Here is a 12,796-nt window from a genome sequence, read left to right as displayed (position 1 = left end):
TCGAATGTGTAGTTTATGTCGACTTGTTTGAATGAAAATCGTTTTTTCTCAAAAAATTTTTTTAAAAGACGTGTACTACAGAACTCCAATAAATACGAGATAGGAGATAAATATCAATACTTTCTCTCGCAGTTATATCATTAGGTAATCCTAATTGTGGGCATCAGGGAGCCGCTATTACGCATGGCATTGAAACTGCTTTTGAATGCATGATGGCTTTTTAGTTTCACTTTCGAGATTGGCGATCGCACGTACTCTGTTTTTACTATGGAGTGGCAGTAGCCTACTTGCCACACATTTTACAAGATTAGATGTTTGTCATGGCGGCCTGTAACAAAATCAAAACTGACCGCCACAAATAGATTTTTTTTTTTTTTTCAAAAAGCTTTGACTTCGTTGAATAAGCAAGCGCTGCACGTTTCAGAATCAAATCACGGTGCGGGTGTCTTTATATCACTGCATTTCTAAAGGAAACAGACTGTCTTCAGAAAATTTTGGATGTCATTTTCATTTCATCTTGTATAATGTCTGATAAAGCAGCGTTTGTGAGCAGAGCTAATTTGTGTACAGCGTTACTGGGGAAACCGCTATTTCTCCTGCTCCAAAAGCGCCCCCTGCTGGCAGAGAATTAATTTGCATATATGCTGCCACAAATAAAGTCCAAGTCTGTGGGAAACACTGGTAATGTAACAGGCAACCGTTAGCAATCGTTATTTGTTTCCTGTGCCTTTCTGAATACTGAATATTTGTTTTACTGATAGTGTTGTAAAGCAATTTGTGACTCCTTGTCTGTGAAAGGTGCTATATAAATAAATTTTATTTACTTAATTCAAATTATTAAATGGATGCCACCTTATTGGGACAATAAAGCCCTCCCTAGCCCGATCCTAACCCTACCTGATACATTTATTTTCAACTTTTTGATTATTTCCTTAATTTTTATTGAAAATAAATGCCTTTCCGATGCGATATGAGATTTGAAAAGGGAGAAAAAAAGTTTGGTATAAGGCGGGCTCGAACTCGGGTCGATCGCATCAAAAAGCATAGGCCTACGCCTTACCATCTACACCACTGAAATTGATGCTATATGGGCGTCTTTTTGTTGACTAACTCAATCGCACGTTGGTGGGCGGAGTTAGTGTAAATAGCCTTTGCCAACAAGGCGGGCTATTTGCACAGTGTAAATAGACACTCCGTAAAGTTAGAACTTGTTTTGAACAATTTCTTTGTCATCTGCAGATTGATTTAAAGTGGGGGGGGGGAAATCGATTTAAATCATAAATCGGATTTTTTGTGAAAAAAATCTGGGAATTTTTTTTTTCAGGCAATATAGCCCAGCCCTAACTTCTAGCCTTGGTGAATATAGAAGACTGAAAATCTTATTGACTCAAAGTCCTATTCTAGTGTTCTTCCTTCTCTTTATCACCTATTCAGTCTCTTTATTTCAATCTAAAAGACAGCTGTAGGGGTTTGTGTGCCCCACGCAGACACACAATGTATGGTGTTTGCCCCTTCACTGCCCTGAGTCTGTCAGATCAGAGGTGGCGCTAACAATAAGCTGTTATGCATCTGTCTGCTCGACCGCACCTCCTGCTATTCTTCAGCACCGATAGAAATCTGAGGGAGAAAGACAGTCAAAAAGAGAGAGAGGTGAGAGGGAGGGAGCGGCACCCTTTGCCCACTGGGACTCATGGGTATCAGAGTGTTCTTTGATCATTGGCTTTTCAGCAGCTCATGGAGTCCACCTGCATGTTCCTGTGCCCCACCTCTTTCCCCTCAGAAACACTTGAACCCCCTGGATGAGGTCCAGAGATGGCATGGTTTCAGCATCGGGCGGCACGCCCTCAGAACATCCATTAATTTCACACAAAAGCATTCAGTGTTGTGTTTGAGACACTTTGGGGTATTTGGTCACTGATATATACACACACACACACACACACACACATACATTATACAAAGAAGTCTTTTGGACTAGTTCAATCCAATTTTTAAACCAACCAATTCATAAGAATCATTCGTTCAGAAATCGGACTACACTGGTCACATTTTGTTTTTAATTCACCACAAAGATACCGGCTCAAAAGAATAATTTTTTCGTGAATCAGAAAAAAATGGTCAGGTTGTATGTTTCTGATTCCCTAAAAAGAACCAGCTCAATAAGAGTCATTTGTTTATGAATCAGACTACACTGGTCAGATTGTATGTTTCTGATACACTAAAAGAACCGGCCCATTAGACTCATTTATTTGGGAATGGACAACATTGGTTGCACAGAATGTTTCCGACTCACTAAAACGAATTGGCTAATAGGAGTCATTAAAAGAACCGGAATGTAAGAGTCATTTGTTTGTGAACCAGACTATACTGGTCGCTCTGTACATTTCTGAGTCACTAAAAAGAATAGACTCAAATTCTTTTATTCAAGAATTAGACTACAATTGTCACACTTTATGTTTCTGATTCAATAAAAAGAAAAAGGTCATACAAATAATTTGTTTGTGAATTTAACTACATTTGTCGCCCTGTATGTGTCCGATTCACTAAAAAGAACAGGCTCATAACAGTTATTTGCTCTCAAGTGGTCAACACTGGCAGCGCTGCAAACCAACATTTACATCTCAGGTAAAATATGATTCCTTTTGCCAAATACTTCCTGTACTCACTAGTACGCAGATGTTGAAATAGCTACAAAACGCAACATCTGACAACCCAGATCTCAAGGGTGTGGATGTCTGGATGTGTGTATCCCTGAACTAGGTAGGAATTCTTCTTCTTAACACTAGTTTTCTTCCATGCGTGAGTGCGTGTTTTGTGCATCTCCAAAGCACAGCATATCATGTGTCAGACTTAACAAAACCCCTCTGAAAACCTAAATAACAGACCTGCCACTCACACAACGCTCTGTTATCATGGAGTCTCAGATGCATTCCTGGTCCTTACACCACCTCTGAATCACAGGCTCTGTTTGAAGCTACAACCGCTGCAAAAAGCCCTTTCCACCGGCAGCAAGGCTGTTTACACCACCTCACATACACCTTTAAATAGGCTGGCGTGTGAAAACACAGCGGGCACAAAGAGAGAGAAGATAAAAAGCAATCACTGCCAAGTTTCCTCATGCGAGAGTTGACTTTTTTCAATAGCAGAGTTTTAGTGCTCACAGTGCTGATCAACCTTATATTACCTCACTTTCCTGGATTCAGCCGCTCTGGCAAACAGCCTAATGCTAATGACTGTGTTCTTAAAGCGTGATATGTACACCGACGGGCTAATTACAAAAGACTGTATGGGGAGAGTTCATCAGATTTGATTATTTTCAGAGATGTAGTCTTGCTCTAAGGGCACTTTGGGATAGGGAGGTGTTATTGTGGTGATGCCAACTAAAGGAAGAACAAGTGTAATCACTTAGAGGATTTAGTCATTCCAAACAAAGGCAAATTTAAAAATGCAAATTTAAAGCAGACTGAAATATGAGCAGTGAATAACATCAATAACTGAATGTACACCATGTAAATATATATTTATTTATTTTTACACTTTTAAAATTTTACATTTAAAGTTTTTAGTTTTTGTTGTTGTCGTTTTAAATTTAAAAAAGTAAAGAATTTTAATAGTGGGGTTGGTAAGATTTTATAATGTTTATGAAATGTGTCTCTTATGCTCACCAAAATACAGTAAAAACAGATTTTAAAAATATATTATTACAATAAAAAAAAAAACATTTCTAATGTAATGTATTTTAAAATGTAATTTATTCCTGCAACTTCCATTACTCCAGTCGTCACATGATCCTACAGAAATCATTTTTATATATGCTGATTTGGTGCTGGAGAAACATTTCTTATTTTTAATAATAATTGTGCTTAATATTTTAGTGGAAACTATGACACTTTTTACAGGATTCATTGATTAATAGACAGTTCAGAATATTTTTTTTCAAATAGAAATGTTTTGTAACAAATGTCTTTACTATCACAGTTTTAATTTAAATACATCATGAATAAAATTCACATGAAAAACAGCATTACGATAGATTTTGTAGGAGACAAAAACAGTCAAACTTAGTCATCTTAGAGTAAAATCCCCTAATGAGTTTCGTTTGAAGATGGGTAAAAAAAGATTATCTTTTAAACTCAAGTTAAGCAAAGTTCACACTACACGACTTTACACGTCGGCAGATCGCTGTGCCGTTCAGACTACATGACTTGATTGTCTGTCTTTTAGTCGTTGTGGCGTTCACACTACATGACTTTATGTAAATGATCCGCAACCAGGGGTTACACACTACACGAGCTGACAACAACTCTGTCACCCAACTACTGGATTCGGTCCCTAAACCATGTTTTGTCATGAAAACACGCGAGAATTAACCGTTCGCAAAGAGCTTGATTGACAGGCGATCTGACCAATCAGAACCACTGCTATCCGCCATCTTGCCTGACAGCTGCCCAGTCTTCATAGAAATACATGTTAAAACGGGGTGAAAAAGATTGACTGAATTGAAACTTTTTCAATATAACTAAATATAAATATGTGCTGAGGGTTAAGCTGTGCTGTTGTTGGCTGCCATGGTAACGGCAATAAGCTGAGGTATTTAAAAGTGCTTGTTTTGCTTACCAGAAAATCTGCTCATGCACTGTATGCATAGCTTGCAGCGCTAAAGTTAAATGCTGAGTGTTAAATAATAAAATAATGTTAAAAAGTGTGCTCTTGTCATTCTGTGGACAAAATCCCATGAACTTCGCCCCGATCGGGAGCTGTAGATGCACATGCACGCTCATCTGTTTTCAATGCAGGTTAACCGCGAGCTTCATGTCATCTTCCACTCATTAAACTATGACAGGTCCTTTACTGCAAAAAGACGGTCACTGCGACACTCGCAAAGTGATGAAACTATGGCGCTATGTGCTTTTTAAAACCATTTTCATAGGTTTCACGTTATATTGTGGCTTCGGAAAATATGTAAATGCGCGTGCCCAGTAGCCGCAGCTGTATCCCTTCTAGCCTTAACCCCAAATCAGACAGAAGAGCAGATTAACTTCGGTGGACTTAAAATGGTGTGTTCCGCGGTTGAAATTAAACACCTTCTGATGTTTATTCGTGTTCATTTCGTGCATTAAGTAAATATGAAAAGATGATCGGTTCATTTATTTGAACTGAGGCAATACAGTGATCTGTCACGACACATTGAAGAGCCACAAAAAGGTATTTATTGTTTGAATTTCTTTAAAAATGACTCGATTTAAAAGCTGAGAGTCCTGAGACCTTGTTTCATATCAGCAGTAACCTGCTCGGTCTTCTCTGTCGGTGTGTGGTTAGTTTCCTCTCTGCTCTGCGATGTGTTTCTCACTGCGTGAGAACAGGAGTGTAGTGTGAGTGTTTGTCGGTCATGGCAACAGTAACTATTGGTGGTTAATAAAAAATATAGCAGCCAAAAGCCTGTGAAAGACGCTATGTGCAAAAATATAAGCCTTTTCTTTAAGCGAAGTTGCTGCTGTTTTTCTTCCGGTGACCTCAACCCATGCCTTGCTTTTCATTGGCTGTAGCTCGTCACCACACCTGACACCACGTGATGTCGATTCGGCCGACCGGTCCAGATATTTGGAATGCTAGATATTTGGCATGCTAGATATTTGTTTGGCGTCGGCGAGGCGTCGGCGAGGTGTCGGCGACGCGTCAGCGAGCGTCTTTGATGCATCGTTGTGTAGTTCACACATAAAGATCGCGGAGCGCCGATCACCCGCAGATTTTTCCCCGACCTGTCGGCGAGCTCGTTAACTTGCAAATCGGGCTTAAAATCCTGTAGTGTGAACCAGCCTTTAGTTGAACAGGAGAGAGACGACTAGCTTATTAGGCCAATCCACGTGTCATTTCACAACACTGATGTTTATGAACAACAAAAGAAGGATATTAAAAGATTATAGACCGGAGATGTCTGACTTAGAGCGTCACCTCACATCATGCTTTGGGAGGAGGCCTCTTTCTGTCCCACAAGTCTGTGTGGGAGAGATGACAGAGGGCTTGATTGTAGGGACACCTGTGTTTTGTTACCGTGCAAAACCAAAAGGTGGAACACAACAAAACACACAATCGCAAAACTGCTGCTATGACAACTATCCCGATCCGCCAGGACACTTTGTTTGAAAGTTATACTGGCAGAAACGTGTGCTCTTTCACTCAGACACAAACAGCTACAAACACAATGGTGTCCACTTGCAACGTTTTTGCTTTTTTTCTCCCCTCTCACACAGATAAAGAAATAAAAGACATCCAAATACACAACCTCACCAAACAACAAAAGCGTGCTGGATAAGAGGCAGTTAATGCAGCTTTTTCTCAGCAGGGAAGGAGGCTTACCTCAGCTTCTTTAGAAGAAGTACAATGGTCTGAGCTAATAAGATTCTCTCTAGTACCGTCTGCTAGGGCTATGATTAATTGAAATATACTGGAATTGCAATATGGCTTAATGTGATTATACAACTGCAAAATTTGTTATTTAATTAAATAACAATATGTGCTCTGTGTTTCACTGTGTTCAATTACCCGTTGAGTTTGTGTCGCTTTTAACATGGATTGGGATGCAACATACATCAACCACATAACCACCAAAAATACCAAAACGAGAGTCTTATTAACCAACTATTTTCTGGCAAAATAAAAGCTTGATAGCTTTGAAAATTAAAATATCAGTAACGTAATTTTACACAAAACAATTTTTTTTCTTTAAATAGTCTTATTTTACAGTGAAATAATAAACATTAATAAATAAAGTAAAAATTTATATTTTATTTAGTAATAATAGTAGTAGTAGTTATTTCTTTATAATTTTAACAAATTTTACATCATAAAAAATGCAATTATATTTTTTCCCTAAAACATGCAGATATACAAACTGCAAACAACATTTTTCTCTCACATTAAGTATATTTACATGTGCAGTTAAAATTGAGCAACAGCAGTCTGACTAAAATTGCATTATATATAGCACATATAAATTAAATATGTTCCAACATAATAGAAAGCATTTTTGGTTGTTTTTTGTTAACTCCAAGATACTTTCCTTCCTGTATTCCTTTTCCTAATTAGACACCTAAACAAACTCTTTACTTAGAGTTCATTAACCAAAATAATGATACAGATGACAGAACGAACGAGACAAAACATCTCAAATTCCCTAAACACCTAATTAATTCAGAAATTATTCTTCCATTCATATCATGCCATGGCTTTGGAGCAAGTCTCCAAGGCCTGACCATGACCAGGCGAGATGGGACCGGACAAGTTCTCCACCAATATAACCATCAGGCTAAGAAACCCATCACTAAGTTTTTCTGCATGTAAAAACAGATGTTAATTGTACCTGTCCATATCTGCCTGATGTATGGGACTCACCCTAACTGGAGTGCTCTTGGCCTGGACCCTCTGAGACTGTCCCCCTGTGGGACCTGGATCCCTCTGGCCTCCTCCAGCACCCTGCGCTCGGACCCCTGCCGCTGCAGATCCATTAGTACATGTGCCATGCATGCTTCCCGTCCTCCTCGGCCTCTGCTTGATACCGTCCAGTAGCCGTACCAGGAGGATGTTGCTAGGCAACTCATCCACGCCACTCTCCACTAGCGTGCGGCATTCCGGGCAGCGCAGTTCTCCACGCGACCCCACAATTCCAAGCAGGCAGCGCCGACAAAAAGTGTGCTGGCATGGCAACACCTTCGCCGTAGCGTCCAGCCGCTCCAAGCACACCGGACACTCCAACAGGTCCAGGAGCACAGACTCGTCCATTTTCACACTCGCACAAGCTTTCTCAGCGTAGTCGTTCATTCAGTCAGTTTTGCCTCTCCGAAGAGAGAAGCACATGGTGTGGGTGTGTGGATATAAGGTTGTTTGGAGGGAAAGTCCAATGCTGATGTCACGTCACTCCCATGCCGCAGTCATGATCATGTCTCTAGCATTCACTGCAGAGAATCAAAGAAAAAGAGATCATATGACACGTCAGTCTTATAGAGCATTACACATGTGACATTTTTGGTGGTTTCAATAGCAGGCACATGAGAACACAATGGAATGAGTATGTTCAAGAAAAGTTTCCCAAGAACACTGACTCTTAAAATCCAGACTGGTCAAGAACAACTAAATAGGTTTTCAAATGCACAGTAAACTTGACACAAATAACAAAAACACTATAAACTGGAGCAGACAATAAGGTCCAAACATTGGGGATGGGAATAATAAGGAATTTAATGATTCTGGTTCCTCTTAAAGATTTTTGTTCCTTAACAGTTATTTTTAATACTTTTGTGGAAGAAATATTTGAAAAATTGACATTTAATTCTTATTGCATTTACTTTTTGCCAATACAATTACTATCGCTATTAAACGGGTTAACAAATGTAATTAATTAATTCATTTTATTTTTATAAAATACCACCGACTGGTGCAAAATTCATGTAATATGTATTTTTAGCCACATGTTGTCATACACAAAACACCATGAGATTAAATCAGTAACAGTAGAATGTTTTTTTTTTTCATCAAATTGGACCTCACTTGCAGCGTTGTGTGTGTTTGATTCACTAAAATGAACTGAATCATAAGAGTCATTCATCCGGAAATCAGACAACACTGGTCACGCTGTATGCTTAATGCTTTCCAATTCGCCTAGTATACACTTATGCCATTCTGTACTATAGTGCATGTAGTGTGTTCACACGGAAAATTCCAAATAGAAATGTGCACTTCAAATACCCAGATGATGCACTTAATTAACCCCAAAAATAAAGGTGTTTAATGTTGGAGTTCATGAACTCAAGTGCTGCAGTTTACCATACGCTGTATAACCTTATAAAGTGCATAGACTAGATGGGAGAGTACATAGTGCATAGTATACAGTAGGTCACTTTCTACACAACTTGATTTCTTTAGTACGGTATTCTGTACTATCCGTTGGATAATCGCAGCGCCAGCTCGATAGGACGAGATAATATACCAAAAAGGTCATGTGGTGACGTAGGCTGAGCCTCGAGTATAATAGACACACTAGCTCAGCCTTCGGTCTCTTTCGCGTTCTCACTTGTCTGTGATAGATCGTTCTTCAATCGATTTTCGCACTGTCAAGTGCAGCTTAACAGAGCAGCGAATTATCGTCCTCACAAGCTGTGACAGCGCGCTCTTAGGAGTTTTTTTTTTTTGGATCGGAGTTTGTTTGCTTTATTGGATATATTGATAACACTTGGTGCTTCTCGGTTCTATCCGGTGGCCAATGTTACCGATCAATTACTGACGGTTCCCCGCTGAGTTTTTAGAATTTTTCTGTTCTCTTACATAAAATTTTTAAACACTTTGTGCCGCTCGGTGCTATCCGGTGACGATTCCTTGTTGGTACAGTGACAGTCCCCCGCTTTTATCACTTTATAGACAGATTCTGTGAAACGACTTGTGCTTCTCGGTGCTATCCGGAGGCTGTGTTTCGCCACCCTTATACGCTGGCGGTTCCCCCATAAACCTTCTCTAAATAAGGATTTTGTGAAACACCAAGTGCTTCTCAGGTCTATCCGGTGGCTAGTGTTTTTCAACGCTGATAGATTGATTATTCCCTGCTATTTTCCAAGCAGTTTCCGATACATTGAGCTCCTCGGTGCAATCCGATGGCCAGTTGTCAAGTTTATATTTTCTGTATCTCGTTGTTTTGGCCTGTTATTGCGGTAGCCATGGCTCACGGTTCTATTGCTACTGGATTCGCAAATCACAAGTAAGCTGTGCCCTAATACTCTTCTACCTGACGATGGCCACGATGTTTGTCCGTCCTGCTTGGGAATACAGCATTTGAGAAAGGCTCTCACGGACCCATGTCTGCACTGTAGCCTTTTACCCTTGTCAGAGAGACGGCTCCGTCTTGCCGAGTTGGACCCCAAGTCCACAGTAGGACTTGGAGGAACGGAGCAGCAACCTGTCACAAGGAATCGAAAATGTGGTGTATCTGAGGCTTCCGGTGCTCCCCCATCTAAGAAGGCAACGTCAAGGAATGAGCAAGTAGATAAAGCTTCTCTTTCTAAGACAGTTGCTGTTCTTTCTTCCGAGATGTCAGAGATAAAACACCTTCTTCAGACGCTCCAGCCTGTTATGCCTGTCACCTGGAGCTATCACACAGGCAGATGAGAGGGTTCTAGGGAAATGGATGACGAACCTTTCAGTTCCTCTTCTTCTCCATCTCGCACTGACTTTGACATGCTCTCTACAAGCGCATCTGACTCGCTTTTTCAGGATAATTTCAATGCGGTGGATGTTGCTGCGCAATCTTCCCCCCAGGAGAATACAGTTTTTTCAGCTGCAGGGGGTTCTAGTGGTGATTCGATGAACTCGGGACTAACTCCATCCTCTGTGGATGATACCCTAACTGTGCTCCAGAATGCGGTTGCTCGTTTGGGTCTGGATAACCCGCCAGAGCAACCAGCCCAACGTCTTTTTTAGGCAGCCTTCAGCTGGGTCTAACTTTGCTATGCCACCATGCAAGGATTTCGTTGCAGAATTTTCAAACTCCCTAACAGGTTCTAGTACACCTAAACGGCGGTCAAAGACTGCCCGTACACTGGCATCTATGGTGGATGCAGATAGCATTGGGGTTGGCCGTGCTCCAGAAATTGAGCAACCTGTCGCTGCCCTTGTGGAGTCACCAGATGAGGCCCTGCGAGGCAATGTGCGTTGCCCCAGTACTCAGTGCGGTCGCACAGACTCGTTACTCAAAAAGGCATATGAGTCTACCGTGTATATAACCCATGCAGAGAACACTGCTACTTGGGCTTCCCCGTGTACTTTTGCCCGCTTCTACGAGCTCAACGTTGCTGCCCCTCACATGCTGTCAGTTCAGCAGTCCTTCAGGAGCAACCTTGAACTTTTGTCAGGTGAGTGGCATTCCTCATGACTATGTTGGTAGGAGTCATCCACTAGTGCTTAAGCACCACCTCTGGCGGTCAGGAGGAATGAAACAGAACGCTAGTTACGTATGTAACTGTGGTTCTGTGAATTCCGGATGACCGCCAGAGTTATTTGTCACTGGGAATGCACGAGAAAGGCGTATGGAGACCGAAGGCTGAGCTAGTGTGTCTATTATACTCGAGGCTCAGCCTACTTCACCACATGACCTTTTTGGTATACGTGACCCTGGACCACAAAACCAGTCTTAAGTCGCTGGGGTATATTTGTAGCAATAGTCAAAAATACATTGTGTGGTTCAAAATTATAGATTTTTCTTTTATGCCAAAAATCATTAGGATATTAAGTAAAGATCATGTTCCATGAAGATATTTTGTAAATTTCTTACCGTAAAAATACCAAAACTTCATTTTTGACTAGTAATATGCATTGCTAAGAACTTCATTTGGACAATTTTAAAGGCGATTTTCTCATTTAGATTTTTTTTCACCCTCAGATTCCAAATAGTTGTATCTCGGCCAAATATTGTCCGATCCTAACAAACCATACATCAATGGAAAGCTTATTTATTCAGCTTTCAGATGATGTATAAATCTCAATTAAAATAAATTGACACTTAAGACTGGTTTTGTGGCCCAGGGTCACATATTATCTCGACCTATCGAGCTGGCGCTGCTATAATCCACCAGTGCTTAAGCACCGCCTCTGGAGGTCATCCGGAATTCACAGAACCACAGTTACACACGAAACTAGCGTTATCCCGATTCAATCAAAAGATGAGGATCTTAAAGGCAAGCAGAACACTGAACAGAGACTAAATAAAAACTAACTGCAAGATCAGACATCTTTATGCAACTAGCTCATTGATCTGAACCAAATCGTTGCCTAAAGAAACGTTACAAAAATGTTATAAATCGAGGAAATGCAGTTAACATAAATACAATTAAAGTGTAGCTGTAGTGCTAAACACAAAAGATGATATTAGGGAAACTGACAACCTCAGTCACTATTCACTTATATTGTAAAGGGGGAAAATGCAGTGATAGTGAATGGTGACTGAGACTGTCACATCTCCTATTGTGAAAGTCATATAGGTTTATAACAACATAAGGGTGAGTAAATTATGAAAAATGTACAGTTTTGGTTGAACCGTCGCTTTATACCTTCAATGCAAACCCTCATCCTCGCCCTCGCTGTCAATGAAGTCCTGAATACAACCAACAACCTTGTATTTAATAACTACAAAGCCAACATTAGCCACATTGTTTCCGAACAGCGGTATAAATATATCTAACGTTACCTTGCACTGCTGTATGCGAGTCTGTTTAAATAACTCCTTAAACTAACTAATTTTGAAAACTAACCACGACACAGTGAAAAAGTGTACAGTAAACAGTGAACGACAGACGCTTTTATCAACACGTTTGTCTGTAACTCGTGTTCACGTTGGTTGTTAGTCACCATGTAGCCTAACGTTAGTTTCACAAACTTTGATTCGATGCTTAAATTTAATTGAATATCTTATTACGGGGATATTTGTGAGAGCACAAAACGCTACCTTAAATAAGGGCCCCTTCTCACTCCTCCTCTTCTTCCAGAACAGTTTCTTTCCCGAGTTCCTCAAACTAGGGAATTCGCCCTGGAAAAGGGATCCTGGAATCTTGGTCGACCAGTTGGACACAAGTTTATCTATTCAGATCCGTATATCTCAGCAAGGAACTGATCATCGCTCTTGAGTCGTTAAGTTGAAACAGCAAAAAATCCGAGTCCGAGAGATTCAGGTAACTTATATTATATTTAGCAGAATGCGAAGAAAAACAGGAGAAGCGAGTTCCTGCGTCCGAGCGCCAAGACGAGCCCCGTGGATACT

The 12,796-nt window shown here is 40.5% G+C and overlaps 1 protein-coding gene across 1 annotated transcript in view; it reads right to left on the bottom strand.

Annotated features, from left to right (window-relative positions):
- The window catches only part of LOC306880703 (E3 ubiquitin-protein ligase SH3RF1-like), a 65,077-nt gene extending 52,281 nt beyond the window's left edge, over positions 1–12,796 (bottom strand). The window contains exons 1-2 of the mRNA XM_079434424.1: positions 12,485–12,796; positions 7,393–7,952 (exon numbers count right to left, since the gene is read on the bottom strand). Coding sequence (XP_079290550.1) covers positions 7,393–7,818 — 426 coding nt within the window. The 5' untranslated portion in view covers positions 7,819–7,952; positions 12,485–12,796. The remainder of the gene's footprint in view (positions 1–7,392; positions 7,953–12,484) is intronic.

This window comes from Barbus barbus, assembly GCF_936440315.1.
Source record: "Barbus barbus genome assembly, chromosome: 14".
Classification (NCBI taxonomy): Eukaryota; Metazoa; Chordata; class Actinopteri; order Cypriniformes; family Cyprinidae; genus Barbus; species Barbus barbus.
This window is presented reverse-complemented; position numbering and strand designations above follow the sequence as displayed.